This window comes from Pristiophorus japonicus, chromosome 9 (genome assembly GCF_044704955.1).
Source record: "Pristiophorus japonicus isolate sPriJap1 chromosome 9, sPriJap1.hap1, whole genome shotgun sequence".
In the NCBI taxonomy this organism is placed as follows: Eukaryota; Metazoa; Chordata; class Chondrichthyes; family Pristiophoridae; genus Pristiophorus; species Pristiophorus japonicus.
This window is the reverse complement of record NC_091985.1, coordinates 152568090-152586770: the sequence shown is the minus strand read 5'-3', so window position 1 is coordinate 152586770 and position 18681 is coordinate 152568090. Positions and strand designations below refer to the sequence as shown.

Here is an 18681-nt window from a genome sequence, read left to right as displayed (position 1 = left end):
CATCTAGTTTAGAGTCAGCAGGTCCTGTGGGTGGCCAAATTTTGACTTGCACCATTCTTTCTTCAACCTTTTTGTGCTTTAATGAACCCATAGCGTGCCTGTCAATGTTGAGGGAACAGTTTCTATTTTGATTTAAAGTGGAGAAAATTAGTGCAGTTAAAGCTTAAGTAGGAGGCATGTGGATGGATGCCGGTCACAACTAGTGTTAGTTTGTAATACCTAGTGAAAATCAATGTTGAGCTCCAGCAAGTGTTGAGGATTTATCCTGCTGCAACATCAGGTCCTTCATTGAAACATCTGTGAACTCTTGTGGAAGCAAGCCATCTTAGTTCGAGGGACCACCTATGATGATGATGAGATGCTGTCTCTTTCAGCTTCCTATAACCTAAGTGTATCTCTGGATTTGGCAAGTACCAAGATAAGCAGAATTGGGGATGTATGGAGTTCATATTGGGATGGATTATACATGGTCTTTGGAATGAGTTTCATTTTGTGCTTATGTTTTTGCCTTCAAACCCACAAGACCCACTTCCCTCTTAAGAACTAGGTGCAGGAGTAGGCCATTCGGACCCTCTGCCATTCAATGAGATCATGGCTAATCTTCTACCTCAACTCCACTTTTCTGCACTATCCCCAAATCCCTTGATTCCCTTAATTTTCAAAAATCTATCGATCTTTGTCTTGAATATACTCTGACTCCACAGCCTTCTGGATAGAGAATTCCAAAGATTCACCATCCTCTGAGTGAAGAGGTTTCTCCTCTCCGAAATGGCCGACCCCCTATTCTATCATCCCTGGTTCTAGACTCCTCAGCCAGAGGAAACAGCCTCCCTGCTTCTACCCTATCAAACCCTGTAGGAATTTGTATGTTTCAATGGGATCTCCTCTCATTATTCTAAACTTGAATAAAGGCCTAGTCTGCTCAACCTCTCTTCATAGTACAATTCCCCCATACCCGGAATCAGTCTGGTGAACCTTTGTTGCACTCCCTCTATAAAACGGAGTCACTGCTGCTATCAACGACTGGAAACTGCGGAAAAGCATTCTGCGCATAAATCTGTGGTGGTTTAAGTTGAATGTATAATAAGTCATATTGCATGCCGAAATCTATAGAGCTCTGGGTTGGTTTAATGTATAATAGCGCGGGGTTGGTTTAAGTATTAATGTATGATATTTTCGCTGGGGGAGGGTTGCAGAGATTTATTTGTACGGTGCGCAAGAGAAAAGGAGAAGAAAATTCATAAAAATGGATGTTTACTGTGTTTTGCTGGCATAAATTTTCTTTTCCTGATGTGGTTCTGTTCGACAGTAGCGATCTCTGCACCACCCCTCCCCTCCTTTCTCTCTGGAAATGTTTTCTTTGTAATGGCGACAATATTTTCTTTTCAGTTAGCAAAAACAAGCGAAAAAAACTACAAACTGTGCATGCGCAGCTACTTCAACTTCGTTGGCAGCAGTCTTGTCCTAAATAAAAACTATCTGAGATGACATTCTGCTCTTGACCAGTTGAACATATTGTGCAAATTTTTCAAAGATCAAAGTTGTTTTGTTTCACTTCATTCAAGCATTCTACCTCCGAGACTGTCTTGCAGTGAGCCCCAGGATGGTTTGTTCTGTTACAAAATGTGTCCACTGCTCGAAATTTGATATTTCATACTCAGTAAAAAAAAAAATGATTGTATCATATGGTCTCTCTTCAGCTTTCCATTTGCCCCCACCCCCACCACAGAAGTTCCCTGATGGGTCTGACATGCATATGCTGCAGTCAAGCACTGTCTGTAAATACAGATGGAATTGTCAGACCTTGGATGTCTGGAATCTTAAAAGGACAGCTGTGAAACTGTAAAAGGAAAAGGAAAGCCTATAAGAAGTACTCTTGTTCAAAGTACTTACTATTTCTCTTCCCTGCACTCAATTTTGTAGACCAAAAGATCTACAGGCAAGAATCTTTATTATAAAACCCCCCCCACACTTTTCATGTTTTGAGTCACATAAATAATCATTGTGCACTGTTGGGTGTGTCCCCTACTAGGCTGCATCCTTTACATTTTAAGATATCTATCAAGATTCTTAAATGGTAGATTTTTTCACTATATGAAAAAGGGGAGTAGCTTGAACAAAAAGTACTTTCCTTACCCTATAAGTTAGTTTGCTATCTTTAGTTATCCTCAAACTATAGTAGCCACACAAATAAACAGTGACCACGCCTCAGAAGTAATTCACTGGCTGTACAGGGCTTTGGGAATTCCCAAGGATGTGAAAAGCGCTATACAAATTTAAGTAATGAATCGTGTTGCATATGGCCCTTTTGCTGTGTGAAGTTGATGAGCGAGTTTGCAAGCCGTGGTAATCAAATCGCCATAATTCCCATAACATTAAAATGAATCCCCTCATCTTAAATTGTCATACAATGTTGTGTCCTTGGAAATGTTTCTTTGGTATCTGTGACCTTGCTGGCCTCCATGCGTTTAGTCGTCAAATAAAAACAGAATATCCACTAGAATTCACCTCTAAATATTGTTCAAACAAATACTATTGGATTTCCTTTGGCTTTGACCACAGAAAGTCAGAACAAAGCAAATTTCTCCCAAGGGCATTGGTGATGCTGCAGGTATAAGTATGGGGTTCTGAAGCGCCATCTGGTGGTATAAGCATGCAGCTGTTATGTGACTGTCACAGAATTGTGATAGGTGTGTGACATGCATAGCAATCTAATATGTTATAAATTAAAATTTGATTTTTTTTTTGTGTGGAACAATGAGTGCTAATGAATCAAAATAATTGGCTTGGATAACTTACTGTTAAGAATATTGTATGCAGTTGAAGCTGCTTAGTTGTTTTCTTAGGAAAAAATGACTCACATATTGCAATCTCAGAACACTCGTATAATTCCCAGAAAAACCTGTATATAAAAAAAAAAAATGAAATTTCATTTAGTCACGAAGCAATCAGTGGCCCTAATTATAGGTACCCGTACATAGAATTTCAGAATACAATCCTTAGAACACCAGTTTAAAAGAAAGTCCGGAATGCTGTGTTATAATGGAATTTGATTTATTCAGTTGCTGTAAACTAATGGTCCTGTAATAATGCCTCAGAGTTCATTATAAAGTGTCAACCCCTTTTCTACTTGGAGCCTGGCAGGAGTCTCTGCTTTCTGAAAATGTGCTACTTAACTTGGATAGTACAGTGTATGTGAAGTAGATCTGAAAGGCAGATCTTATCTTTGAGTGCAGTAATTCTACAAGTGAAGATAATCGCCACATTCCTAAACCTTGAAATATATCTAATGGACTGGTGACTTTAGTAAATGGAGTAACTGTCAACATTTATATAGCATTCTCTAGATAAAAATAGTGACCCAAATCCTAATTGGGATATGAATACCACATTACTACTGTAGAAGGAAAACCTGCAAATTACTGAACTTGGAAGTGTGTTGGGTCCAAGTGTGCATTGTTTTTAGCATAAGCTCCTTTTGTGATCTGGCAAAATTCCTAGAATACAGTATTAGATTGTGGACTAATATTTTTTATAGATAGCCCGGTGTACCTTTTTAGTGTCCTTGTAATTTGATTTACTCCGTCACTTTTTACATATGGGTAGTAATTAAGAATTGTTTAAAAATGTAAGTGCGCATGCAAATCATTTTCCCAGTACATAAAACAATATTTACTTCCTTATGCATCCATTCATTGGTGGGAGCATGCAGGGATGTTTTGCACAAGCTTAGTTTATAATTTATTAGTTTTATATTAACAATTTAGATTTTTGAATCAAAAACACAATTTCTAAATTTGTGGACTGACACCAAATAGTCAATACTGAGGAGGACTGCAACAAATTACAGGAGGACATTAATAAACTTGCAGAATGGGCAAACAGTTGGCATTCAACACCGATAATTGTGAGGTGTTACATTTTGGTAGGCAGAATAGGGAGGTCATTTATTACTTGGAGGGTGCTAGTCTCGGTGGGGTAGAGGAACAAAGGGATCTTGGACTACAAATACACCAATCACTAAAAGTTGCGCCACAGTTTAGCAAAGCCATAAAAATAGCAAACCAAGCACTAGGGTTTATTTCTAGATGGATGGAATTGAAAAGTAGGGAAGTTATGCTAAACCTGTATCGAACCTTGGTTAGACCACACTTCGAGTACTGCGTGCAATTCTGGTCACCATATCAAAAAGGATATAAAGGCATTGGAGAGAGTGCAGAGAAGATTTACCAGGATGATACCAGAAATGTGAGGGTATACACATCAGGAAAGGGTGAACAGGCTGGGTCTCCTCTTGAAAAATATAAGGCTGAGGGGTGACTTAATGGAGGTCTTTTAAAATTATAAAAGGTTTTAATAGAGTGGATACGGAGATAATGTTTCCACTTGTGGGGGAAGAGCATAACTAGAGGCCATCAATAAAAGATAGTCATCAAGAAATCCAATAGGACATTCAGAAGAAACTTCTTTACCCAAAGAGTGGTGAGAATGTGGACCTCGCTACCACAGGGAGTGGTTGAAGCGAATAGTATAAATGCATTTAAGGGGAGGCTGGGCAAGCATGAGAGAGAAAGGAATAAAGGGTTATGCTGATAGAATTGGATGAGGAAAGACAGGAGGAGGCTCAAGTGGAGCATAAATGCCAGCATGAACTGGTTTGGTCGAATGGCCTGTTTCGGTGCCGTATATCCTATAATTCGATTTGATCTATTCAGATTTTCTGACCATGTATTTGGGACAGTGGCCTATTCTAGTTGACCACTCAAGATGGATTGGGAGGCAAGATGGTCCTTTGTGGTTTTAGTGCAAAGTTTAAAATGCTTCATCCACACTAGGCTTGAATAGGTGCGCTGAAGAGCAATATTGTGCATGTACAGTAGGTGGAAAATATCTTGTGTAACGCAATTGTCCATAGATATTCAGTGCAGGTACATTAATAAGTGCATGGATTCTCCTATTTTTGTTGACTAGGCTAAACATACCTTGTGTAGAGAGCACCGATTTATTTTAAAGAAAATTAGTGTGTGCTCTGCCAATACTGAAAATTAAAAGGCATTAAAAATGCTGCTTTCATGGAGATTAGAGAAATTAACGTTTTCCCTTTTAAGTGGCTTTTTTTAATGTGTATTTCATACAATTCAACATTTTATATGAAAGAGACTAAGTGAAAAGAAAAACCAGAGTGAAAGAAGTGTTACCTAATCATTGATCAAAGTTGTGTTGAGCACTAAAGTTGCTGATATAATGTACAAAACCTCCTTGTAGTGGGCTAAATCTGGCTGTAGTGGGTCAAATGTGAACTTCTTTAGCTTCAGGTTATGATTTAGTAGGAACAAATAGGTTTAAAACTTGTGCAGTTCTGTAACTGAAAAGCATCTCACTTACAGTACATTTGCTGTATAGAATAAGTTATTACCAAACTTTATTTTTGTAAATGGAAGTACTAAACCAGGTGAGTATTGCTTTAAAATCTATGTAATTGCACTTAGTTTGAGCCATGGGTGACCAAGGAACAAGATCCTGTTAATATTGGAATGAACGGTTCCCCTTGTCATTTGTGTTTGGTCATACTGCCTTTCCAGTTTAAATCCACACAGGAATTTTGCATCAAATGTTTATCCTAGCCTAATCCAATTGCACTGCCTTGCTGATCCACAGGAAACTAAAAGGAAGAGTTTAAAGCTGTTGAAATTCCACACCTGATTCCAGTAACTAACTTCCCACAGATTATACTTTCTGTAGCTTTTTTGTTCGGTTCATGTGCCAAATTGACAACAAATGTAAATGTTTAACAGATATAAAATTAATGTGATAAAGAAATAAATCAAGTACACACAGGCTAAAGTGTATATTTAAAAATGTTGCAGATGGTTCAGACTCCAGAGATAAACCAAAGCTCTACCGTTTACAACTGAATGTAACTGATGTTGGCACTGACAAGTCAGATGAGAGCTCCATACAGGTAAGAATGAGTTTGTGTAACCTAATCAAAAGTGGCTAAAGAAAAACCTGTGAATAGCCTTTTCTATTTTTTTTTAAATGAGCTAAATTTGCAACCACATGCCTACTTGCATTGATCTAATTCTCCATTATGGAAGACACAAATAACCTTCCGGAAATACTAGGGGAGCGAAGGTCTAGCGAGAAGGAGGAACTGAAGGAAATCCTTATTAGTCAGGAAATTGTGTGTTAGGGAAATTGATGGGATTGAAGGCCGATAAATCCCCAGGGTTTGATAGTCTGCATCCCAGAGTATTTAAGGAAGTGGCCCTAGAAATAGTGGATGCATTGGTGGTCATTTTCCAACATTCTATAGACTCTGGATCAGTTCCTATGGTTTGGAGGGTAGCTAATGTAACCCCACTTTTTTCAAAAAGGAGGGAGAGAAAACAGGGAATTATAGACTGGTTAGCCTGACATCAGTAGTGGAATCAAAATGTTGGAATCAATTATTAAAGATGTAATAGCGCATTTGGATTGGTCCAAGTCGGCATGGATTTATGAAAGGGAAATTATGCTTGACAAATCTTCTAGAATTTTTTGAGGATGTAACTAGTAGAGTGGACAAGGGAGAACCAGTGGATGTAGTGTATTTGGACTTTCAAAAGGCTTTTGACAAGAGATTGGTGTGCAAAATTAAAGCACATGGTATTGGGGGTAATGTATTGACGTGGATAGAGAACTGGTTGCAGATAGGAAGCAAAAAGTAGGAATAAACGAGTCCTTTTCAGAATGGCAGATAGTGACTAGAGGGATACCGCAAGGTTCAGTGCTGGGACCCCAGCTATTTACAATATACATCAATGATTTAGACGAAAGAATTGAATGTAATATCTCAGCTCACATTGCCACCCAGCTTAATAACACTAAGCTGGGTGGCAATGTGAGCTGTGAGGAGGATGCTAACATGGACAGGTTAGGTGAGTGAGCAAATGTATGGCAGATGCAGTATAATGTAGATAAATGTGTGGTTATCCACTTTGGTGGCAAAAACAGGAAGGCAGAATATTATCTGAATGGTAACAGATTAGGAAAAGGGGAGGTGCAATGAGACCTGGGTGTCATGGTACATCAGTCATTGAAAGTTGGCATGCAGGTACAGCAGGTGGTGAAGAAGGCAAATGGCATGTTGGCCTTCATAGCGAGAGGAATTGAGTATAGGAGCAGGGAGGTCTTACTGCATTTGTACAGGGCATTGGTGAGACCTCACCTTGAATATTGTGCACAGTTTTGGTCTCCTAATCTGAGGAAGGACATCCTTGCTATTGAGGGAGTGCAGCGAAGGTTCACCAGACTGATTCCCGGGATGGCAGGACTGACATGAAGAAAGACTGGATCGACTAGGCTTATATTCACTGGAATTTAGAAGAATGAGAGGGGATCTCATCGAAACATATAAAATTCTGATGGGATTGGACAGGTCAGATGCAGGAAGAATGTTCCCGATGTTGGGGAAGTCGAGAACCAGGGGTCACAGTCTAAGGATAAGGGCTAAGCCATTTAGGACCGAGATGAGGAGAAACTTCTTCACTCAGAGAATTGTGAACCTGTGGAATTCTCTACCACAAAAAGTTGTTGAGGCCAGTTCGTTAGATATATTCAAAAGGGAGTTAGATGTGGCCCTTATGGCTAAAGGGATCAAAGGGTATGGAGAGAAAACTGGAATGGGGTACTGAAGTTGCATGATCAGCCATGATCATATTGAATGGTGGTGCAGGCTCAAGGGGCTGAATGACCTGCTGCTGCACCTATTTTCTATGTTTCCAGCTTTGGGAAGATATCTCTCAACACCACATGCACTTCAGTTGTACAATACCAGCATGTAGTTCCCAAGTCAATGTAAAATTCAGGTTGTTCTCGAGGATGTATTTTCTTCCAACCTGAACTAGTGCTGTTGCGTGTCCCAAAAAGGTTTTGAATGTTGAATACTGATATCAGTTCTTTGTGGTCCCCACTTTGTTCTTTTATGGGAGTAGAGTGCCATATTGTTGACCACACTGCAGTTGAACAAACATATAAAACAAATTCATCTATTTTACAGATTGTAAAAGTGGGACAAATTCGAAGACTCCATTGTTGTCAAAAATTTAAGGAAGCAAATGAACACATCATTGGTGTTTAATTTAAGTTTGCCACAATCTGTTGAATGAGAGGAAATGGGTTCAAGTTGAGAAGAGGAAAGGTGCAAAAACTGTTGGTTTAACTGCTTAACATAAATGATCATGAATGTTTGGGATCCACTGCCTTGTGAGGCAATGGAGACATATCATGGAAAAAATTAAAGGTGAACTTAAAGATTTGAGGCAGTGGGCGATTTGAGAGGTATTAATGTTTGTGACCAGACAGATTGAGTTCCATAGTCTTTGATCTGTACATTTGTTTTCTTTTAAATTCTAGAATAGGCAAAATGCACAAAGTTCATGGACTTTAGGATTTACATTTTGGAGAAATTTTGTGATAGACAAGTTAACTGCATGTTAACTTTGCCATCTCCAGCTTCCAGAGTCTGCACCAGGAATTCAGTGGTATTGCATGGTGCAGATTAAAAGTAAAACATCTACTCTTTTTTTTTTTAAAACAAAAAAAAACCCATAACACACTACAAAGCGCACAGCCTACAACATAGTTTCCTCCTTCACATGCCTTGCTTACCACTAGAATACAAAAGGTTGCCATTTAAAGCATTTGTCAACTGATGTGGCACTCTGTCATCAATACTGTAACTTCCTCTTGTACCATTTAAAAGGCATATTTCATATGACTGGTTCTTCCTGTTCAAACTATAACATTTCCTTTGAAATGGGGAGGCAGAGAAGCAAGAAGTGTACTATATACGTTGCATGTAAGCAACAGCAGGTGAAAAGTGAGCAAGAACCTCAATAATGCCAGCAGTTACTACTGTAGAACAATACATGTAGACTGAATGGGCTATATAAGTAAAGCATACAATACACTTTGCAGACAAGATGAGTGGTTTTGAAATACAGTATTGCAATTCTGGTTTGGTAGTGAGAAGCTGTTTTTCGCTTTGGAAGTAAGAATGTGGTACCTGCCCCAGTTAATGTTTTCTTGATCACATTGGGTCACTTCAGAGACGTGTTCCTCAGACGGCCCTTGAATTTCTCAATGGAACAACACCTAATGAGCACTAATACTGCATTTAAGCAAGAGAGTCAACTTCGGTGCATCACCTACTTAGTGCGTGGTCTTGGCAGGTTTAATGCTACTTCAAAAGGATGTGTGAAGGAGTCCAGAAAAGCTCTTAAAATGGAGCTATACTTGTCAACAAAATTTGTCACTTCCATGATTGGATTTCTTTTCACATTGCTTTTATTAGCGTGTAAACTAGAGAACACGAGAGGAACTAAAATCAGAACAGAAAAAATGTTAGTTTTACGCCATATATATGTATTGCATTAAAAAAAAATGAACTTATTTATAACTGGATACTTTAGCCTTTCTTCCAATACTCATGCATTTCTATAACTGGTAACTATATCAAAATTGTGTGCTGTATATAATTTGCACCATTTATGAATGAAAATGCATTTCAGAACTGAATAACAATTTCCTATTGGAAAATTGTCAAAAAATTTAACCGACTTTACCATGTTATTTTTAAGAAACAAGTGGATTTGGAGCCCGTGCTTTAATGTTTTTTGTGATAGAGAACAATTTTAAAAGGAATTCTTAGTTTACTTATAAGCTTTACTTGATTTTGTAGCTTTTTGGTCCAGGAATTCAACCTCATCATTGCGATCTCACTAACATGGATGGTATAGTAACTGTTACCCCTCGCAGCTTTGATGCTGAAACGTATGTTGATGGCCAGCACATTACTGAGACCATCATGTTGCAAAGTGGCATGAACATTCAGTTTGGATCATCACATGTGTTCAAGTTTGTGGATCCTAGTCAGAACCATATGGCCAAGAGACCCATGGATGCAGGACCTATGGTCAAGGGCCAGAGAATTAAATCTGGGTAAGTTATTTTTATGTTTAGAATGTGTGAGTTGTGCTTTGTAGGCTGGTTATAGTTGGGAGTATTTACTAAAAAGGTTTTGGTGATGCTATGTTAACATTTCATATCCTCTAAATGCCATTAAGAAAATCACAGGATGCAAATAGAATGGCAGGTCTTGTAAGAAGTATTGAACACCTGTGACCTGACATTTTCTTTGTACCATATAAAAGGCATGTTCTTTCTGAATGTTGAATATTTTGCTCCATTTCATAACTAAAAGGTAGTCTGTTGCCTTTCTTTAAGCTTCTCTCAGTTTTCAAGTTTTTAAATTAAAGGAGATATTTTCTTCTGGTAGATCATGTCTTCTGGCTGCAAACAGTATTCAAAATGCCATCCAGGCTTCTCATTCCTCAACTGAAATTTGAAGTGTTTATCCGGCATCTCTGAAGCATGAAAAGAGCATGTGAAAAGGCTGCCTGGCCTGACTGAGTCTACTGGTTATTGAGGAAAGTGGTCTGCTTGTCCTACAGGTAGCCCCATCAAATTCATCCCTTGCCACAGTTCCAGTGGCAAGCTGGGCCTTCCTCAAAAGATGTTGACCTGAAACTGTTTGGAAAAAATCTCCTTTAAAACCAACCTAGTGAAGTACCTTTAAACCCAAGTTATCTTCTCTGAAAAGAGAGTTGGATCTGAAAGTGGTCATTGATGTCTTTGAATAAAACCATAAAGCAGCAATGGCAATTTTTCTCTTGCATTGAATGCACGTTCCTAACACACAATAATATTTAGATTCCAATCCATTTGGGTGCCAGACAATAAATGCCCCATGGAGGCAATGACTTGAACTTAAAGCTAGTTTTTTTTTATTTCTTTGAATTTTGAATTTGGTGTTGAATTGATGTCCACCATGACCCCATGAACATTTTTTATTTCAAGATTAGAATTCCTGACCACTGGCATTGCTTAAAACATGCATGAGGAAGCTCATTCTATATATTGAATACCACAGGCAACATTTAGTCAGGTTTTGTGGCAGTGCATGTGCACGCTTGGATTTTCTGTTATAGGACCTGACTCGCATGAACCTGTTAATGCACTTTCACCACGTGGCATCATCTGATGTTTATTGTCCTCTGCTCATTCCGTTGCCTCTAGCAGGAGAGACATTAGTTTTTTAATGTGAGTCACTTGAACTAGACCTGCTTCAAATCTTTTCACTTACTCAGCACCAGTGGCTTTTCTACTTGAAGCAGCCCCAAATGTTTGGTTCTGAAGCCTGTAGTTACAAATGTCCTACATCATAACTTCCCTCCAGTATTGCTGGCACTCATTATCTACAGTAACACTAATCAATCAATGTATTCTGCAGCCGATAACAACCTAAACTCAAAATAAGTCATGTTGCAACCATCCAATGGACATGGCTCTTGAAGACCTGAACCGAACATTGGTGTCCCAGTTCCCTATCCTCCTCTTGTCCACCCCCAATTGTGATCCCCTGTCATGAACACCATAAACAAAGCACTTCCACCCCATCCCCATTCTGTTTCCCTGGAGACTCATCTGCATGGACACTACTCTTTCCTAGTTGGGTCTTTATTTTGAAAATTAGAATTTTTTTTAATTGGGCAGATCAGTTCAGCTCTTTCTCACTAATTGCTGTACCATGTGTCGTACATGGTGACGCAACAAATGAGATACACATGCAGCCCAGACCAGATTTTCAGCTCAAATGGCAAATGAATTACAAAAAGAATTTGGGGCTTTTTAGTTGCAAAAATTGGGAGCAAGTCGAGGACCTCTCGCCCTGACCACCAACCTGAAAAAATCTGGGAATTTATCGTGGAAATTGGTGGAAAAAAACTGCTTTTAAGGACAGATAACATAAACTGTATCTTCCCATTGCAACTGGTGCACTTGATGTCTGGACTGCTGCTTTGTTTTCTACACTTGTATGCATGGTTCTCGCATCTAAACATTAGAATGCACTATAATACTGAGATGATGTTTGTAGATCATGTAGAGGTTATTACAAATAGCTAGAAAGAGCACAGCAATACCTAAAAACTTAGAATCATAGAATGGTTACAGTGTGGAAGAAGGCCATTCGGCCTGTCGAGCCCATGCCAACTCTCATCTCGTCCCACTTCCCTTCCCTTTCCATGTAGCCCTGCAAAATATTTTCCTTCAAATACTTATCCAACTCCCTTTTGAAAGATAAAATTGAGTCTGCCACCATCACCCTTATAGGCAGTGCATTCCAGATCTTAACCATTCGCTGAGTTTAAAAAAAAAAAATAAGTTTTTTCTTATCGTTTCTGGTTCTTTTGCCAATCACCTTAAATCTGTGTCCTCTGGTTCTCGACCCTTCTCTTATCTACCCTGTCCAGACCACTCATGCTTTTGAACACCTCTATTAAATCTCTCCTCAATTTTCTCTGCTCCAAGGAGAACAATCCCAGCTTCTCCAGTCTATCAACGTAACTGAAGTCCCTTATTCTTGGAATCATTCTCATTAATCTTTTCTTCACCCTCTCTAAGGCCTTCACATCCTTCCTAAAGTGTGGTGTTCAGAATTGGTCACAGTACTCCAGTTGGAGACGAACCAGTGTTTTATACAGGTTCTTCATAATTTCCACACTTTTGTACTCTATACCTCTATTTAAGAAGCCCAGGATCCCATAAGCCTTTTTAACTGCTTTCTCAATCTGCCTTGCCACCTTCAACGGTTTATGCACATATAGCTCCAGGTCTCTCTGTTTGTGCACCCCCTTTAGGATTGTACCATTTAGTTTATATGCCCCCTCATTCTTTCTGCCACAATGTATCACTTTTCTGCATTAAACTTCATCTGCCACGTGTTTGCACATTCCACCAGCTTCTCTGTCTTCAGGAAGACAATCATTCTATTTCTCACTGGTCACTATACTTGCAGGTTTTGTGTCTTCTGTAAATTTTGAAATTGTGCCCTGTACACCCACGTCCAAGTCATTAATATATATCATGAAAAGCAGTGGTCCTACAACCGACCCCTGGGGAATACCACTTTCTTCCTCCAGTCTGGGAAAAAAAACTGTTCACCACTCCTCTGTTTCCTATCACTTAGCCAATTTCGTATCTAGGCTGTCACTGTCCCTCCTATTCCATGGGCTTCAATTTTGCTGGCAAGCCTATTACGTGGCACTTTGTTGAATGCCTTTTGGAAATCTATATACACTACGTCAACTGCATTACCCTCATCAACCCACTGTTACATCATCAAAAAACCCGATCAAGTTAGTTAAACATGATTTGCCTTTAGGACTTTATGCAACGTGCTATATGTTGCACAGAATTTACAGCACAAACGGGCCATTTGGCCCAACTGGCCAATGTCGACATTTATGTTCCATACCAATCTCCTCCCACTCCTCATCCTCCATCTTTTTGATTTTGTTTAATGTTAGTAAACTATTGAATAATAAAGCAAGTCTCAAGAGATTTAAGAAATGGGAAACATTTTGTAAACACCTATTTAGTTCTGCAGTTTATTATTTCTCACTCTTGTAGTTGTGATTTATTTAGAATAAATTTTAGTGTAGTGTATTTGGAAAAATGTTGCAATAGTGTTACATTTGAAGGACATATAAAACATTCTCAATTGTGATCAACAGGCAAGGGTCTCGAAGTGTCCAAGAAACTACGTTTGATCTTGATGGAGACATTCACAGTGGTATAGCAGCGTTGCCTACAAGCAAGGTATTTTTAACTTTTTTATTTTTTTAGTTATTGTAGGTAATCAAGTGCAATTGAATTGTACTGTTGTGTGAAAGTGAATAATGAACAAAATAATAATTTGTTCATGAAAATGTTCTGTAAGTGATGATACTTCTATATATTCGAAGCTGGGCTCCAAGCTAGCTTGCAGAGATGAGGTTTTATTTGAAGATTTTTTTTGGATTGGATAGTCTACATAGATTGTTTATGTTCTTGTTTTAATCTGTTTTTCTGTGCTGGTTTCTCCTTTTCTTTACCTTTTTTTTTTGTTCACCCTTTCCATGAAGAAGCAGGCATTGAGAGGTAGCAAACATCGATTGCTGTTGAAGAACTAGGGGATGGCTTAGGAGTAAAGTAGCAACTGAGGCAGTTAGCTGGACTGCAAGACCAAACAACACAATCAAATAATAATGGGAAGATGCAAAAATACTTTGAGATGGGTGTCAAAAGTGGAAGACTCGGAATGGCAAAAAAGAATAAAGTGACTGTGCATTGACATTTGTTCAGGAAGTATTCAAAATGGGAAACTTCTTGGAAAAAGTCCACCTGGTTTCAGTTGAGCCATAAGCCATTTTTATCTGCAGTTGTGTTCAGAATGAAGAATAATTTTAGATGCGTTAAAACATGAACTCCATTACCTACAGCCTCTTAAAGTGGAAGGTTAAAGCTGATAAATGTTGGACACAATATTATGTGGGTTCAATTCTGTCATAGCATCATAAAATGGTTACAATACAGAAGGAGGCCATTCAGCCCGTCGAGCATGTGCCGGCTCTCTGCAAGAGCACTTCAGCTAGTCCCACTCCTCCACCCATTCCCTGTAGCCCTGCAATTTGTTTTACATCAGATATCCATACTGCCACTGTCTTTTATCCATGGAATTCAAGTTTTCTGAGATCGTAAGTTCAATTCGTGATCACATATGACACCAAATGCAGTGAATTTGGAATGGCGAATAGGTCAAGAACCCGAGGACACAGAGTTAAGGTGATTGGCAACAGAAGCAAAGGTGACATGAGGAAAACCTTTTTTCCACAGTGAGTGGTTATGATCTGGAATGCACTGCCTGAAAGGGGGTGGAGGCAGATTCAATCATGGCTTTCAAAAGGGAATTGGATAAGTCCCTGAAGGAAAAAAAATTGCAGGGCTTACGGGGAAAGGGCAGGAGAGTGGGACTAGCTGTGAAGTGCTCTTAGAGAGCTGGCACGGGCTCAATGGGCCGAATGGTCTCCTGTGCTGTAACAGTTCTGTGATTCTATTCTGATATCTGTTCTATCATTTCTACCTTCATAATATCACCTGTCTCTGCCCTTACCTCAACTTATCTGCTGCTGAAACCTTCATCCATGCCTTTATTGCCTCTAGACTTGACTTCCAATGTACCCCTGGCCAGCCTCCCTAGTTCTACCCTTCATAAATTTAAGGTCATCCAAAACTCTGCCACCCGAGTGCAAACTCGCACCAAGTCCTGCTCATCCATCTCCCCCTAAGTTTGCTGACCTACATTGGCTCTCAGTTGAGCAATGCCTCGATTTTTAAAATTCTCACCTTGTTTTCAAATCCCTCCATGGCCTTGCCCCTCCTTATCTCTAACCACTTCCAGCATTATAATCCCCCTAGACCTCCGCGCTCCACCTATTCTGGCCTTTTGAACTTCCCCGATTTTAAATGTTCCATCATTGGCGGTCGTGTCTTCAGCTGCCTAGATTCTAACTTTAGAATTCCCTCCCTAAATCTCTGCCTCTCTACTTCTCTTTCCTCCTTTTAAGATGCTCCTTAAAACCTACCTCTTCAACCAAGCATTTGGTCATCTGCCCTAACATCATCATGTATGGCTTGGTGTCAAGTTCTTTTTATGATAACATTCCTGTGAAGCGCCTTCGGACATTTTATTACATTAATGGCATGATATAAATCTGTTCAGCTAGTACAGGATGTGACTGAGGGTGAAGTTGACAGATCTGGAGATTTTAGTGGATTTGATGCTCAGCATGTCCGACAACTATGGAACACCAATTAGCAAAGAAAATAGAATGCTGATTGTAGCCAAAACAATAAAGTAGAAGTCAGAAGAACTCTTAAATGTATTGTGCTTTGGTCAGATCATGCCTTGAGAAATTTGTCCATATCAGGTTACTTAGTTGCAAGGAAGCAATCAGGACCTGAATGCACAACTGAATGAATTAACTTGCTTTTATATAGTGCCTTTCATGACCGCAAACATCTCGATGCATTTGACAGCCAATGAGATACTTTTGAAGTGGAGTCATTATTGTAATACAGGGAAATGCAGCAGCTAATTTCCCCACAGCAATAGCCCACAACATCATTAGATAAATGACCAGATAATTTCTTTTTAGTGATGTTAGTTGAGGGATAATTATTGACCAGGACACTGGGAGAACATAAGAACAGGAGTAGGCCATTCGGCTTCTCGAGCCTGTTCCACCATTAAGTTAGATAATGGCTGATCTGTATCTTAACTCTATCCACCTGCCTTGGCTCCATTTCCTTTTAAACCCTTGTCTAGCAAAAATCTTATCTAGCATCTACTTCTTGTGGGAGAATTCCACACTTGACCACCCTTTGCGTGAAGAAGTGTTTCCGAATTTCTATCCTGAATGGCTTAGCTCTGATTTTAAGGTTATGTCTCCTTGCCCTGGACTCTCACATCAGCGGAAAAAGTTTATTTCTATCTACCCTATCAATTCCTTTCAAAATCTTAAAACTTCAATCAGATCACCTCTTAACCTTCTATATTCCAGGGAATACAAGCCTAGTTTATGTAAAATTTCCTCATAATCTAACTCTTAGAATCCTGATATTCTGGTGAATCTGCGCTGCACAGCTCAAAGCCAGTGCAGTGCCCAGAACTTTACATAGTACTCCAGATGTGGTCTAAACAGGCCTTTGTATAGTTGTAACAAAACTTCCTCCCCATTATATTCTAGTCCTCTAATTATAAAGGGTAACATTCCATTATTCTATTATGTGGAACCTTACCGAATGTTTTCTGGAATCCCACATAAACTCTCTCTATACATTCCCCTGTCAACTATTTTAGTTATTTCCTCAAAAAATCCAATTAGGTTCATTAGACATGACCTACCCGTTACAAATCCAAAAGTAAAATACTGTGGATGCTGGAACTCTGAAATAAAAACAGATAATGCTGGAAATACTCAGCAGGTCAGGCAGTATCTATGGAGGAGAGAACAGAGATGATGTTTCAGGACGATGACCTTTTGACGGAACAAATCCATGTTGACTCTCTCTAATCAACTCTAATTTCTCAAGTGCTCGGTCACTCTGTCCTTAATTATAGATTCCAATAATTTCCTCTCAGCAGATGTTAAACTAACATGTCTTAATATTCTGGTTTCTCTCACTTTTCTTAAATAGTGGAGCTACATTTACAATTTTCCAATCTAAAGGGACAATTCCTGAATCAAGAGACTGTTGGAAGATTGTGAAGTATCTGCAATTTCCGCTTCTAATTCCTTTAAAAACCCTGGGGTGGAAACCATCAGGTCTTGGGGATTTGTCAATCTTTAGTGCCATTTTTTTTCCTAATCCTTATTTTCTAATAGAACTCCCCTGTGGTTGCCCCTGAATGTCCAAAGGGTAATGCATTCAACAGTGCAGCACTCCCTCAGTACTGCACTGAAGTGCCAGCTTAAATTATGTACTCAAGGAGTGGGGCTTGAACTCGCAACCATTTGACTCCAAGGCACGACTGCTACCTCTGCGCCAAGGCAGAGACCTTAAAGTGCCACCAAGTTAATCCCTAGAATCAGAGTAGAGTGTTCTGAGGAGACATTAGAGAAATTTTGGCTTTTTAGCCTTGATTAGGAAATTACCTTTATGGAAGCATGCAATATAATAAATTATTTAGGAAAGCTAGATTCAGAATATTTCTTCAAATGCAACTTGAGATTTTGGCAGAGGGACACAAGTTTTAAAAAGTGCATTTAGGGCTGTTGTGAGAAAGCTCTTATTGACAGTGACAAACATATGGAGTGGACTTCTGGAGAGGATACTGAAAGTGAAAACTCTGAAATCATTGAAGAAAAGTTGGATCCTGTGACTGGGGTTGTGGGAGTAGCTAAGGTGACCTTCCTTACCCGTGTTAGTTTCTGATCTTGGGAAGTACTTGGCCTCAAATAATTTTTGGTGCTAACCTTGATTCAGCTTTCAACACTATCTCCCAGCTGCTTTTAGTATCAATCGGAAAGCTTCCAGTACCCAACTAATGAGATCTTGAGATCCATATTCTTGGTGGATTGCAACTGTAGTTGCCTTGCTTGTGTCTTGGGCAAGAATTTTCTTCCTTCCTTCACAGGGTATGGTTGTGTGGCATAGACGCTCATTGTTAACAAGAAAGCTGGTTTGTCACTGTTAAAGAAAAGCTATGGAATACGCTGAGCTGTTGTGTTCTGGAAATGTACCTAGTATTAATAGCGTTGGATATAAGGTTAGACACTATGGATTCTTGTTTTACATGGGAGGAAGGCAGAGAGAGTTTTGTAGTATCTTTCCTCGGATCGATTGCGTAAACCACATTGGATATGGTCTCTGAAAGAAACAAGGTGGTGCTTTTCTTCCATGGTCACATGAAGGGGATATTCCAACAACCAGTAATGACAGTGTTACTTGTATTTAGAAAAATCTCAATTGTAAATGCTTTAATGTCAAATGAAGGTGCTTTGATCACTGATGTCAAAAGCATAATTGCACCGTTTATTCAAAGTCTTAGTGCTGCTATCTCCTGTCTCTAAGCTAAGAGTGTGGTTCAGATTGAGACCTCGGGGACAAAGTAGGGGAACAATCACCTAACCAAAGTGGTAGGATATAATAGTGAAAATTTCTAAAATAGTTGTTCCTTTGTGGGGTGACAATAATAGCCTGGAATTTGCGATCAGCGTTTGCCTTTCACTACGCTGACAGCTGCCCACAGAG

The 18681-nt window shown here is 39.3% G+C and overlaps 1 protein-coding gene across 8 annotated transcripts in view; it reads left to right on the top strand.

The window, feature by feature from the left end:
* Positions 1-18681, top strand: part of afdna (afadin, adherens junction formation factor a) — a 282635-nt gene that overhangs the window by 140756 nt on the left and 123198 nt on the right. For all 8 annotated transcript variants that reach the window (XM_070889970.1, XM_070889971.1, XM_070889972.1 and 5 more), the window contains exons 9-11: positions 5868-5962; positions 9725-9984; positions 13620-13704. In XM_070889970.1, coding sequence (XP_070746071.1) covers positions 5868-5962; positions 9725-9984; positions 13620-13704 — 440 coding nt within the window. The remainder of the gene's footprint in view (positions 1-5867; positions 5963-9724; positions 9985-13619; positions 13705-18681) is intronic.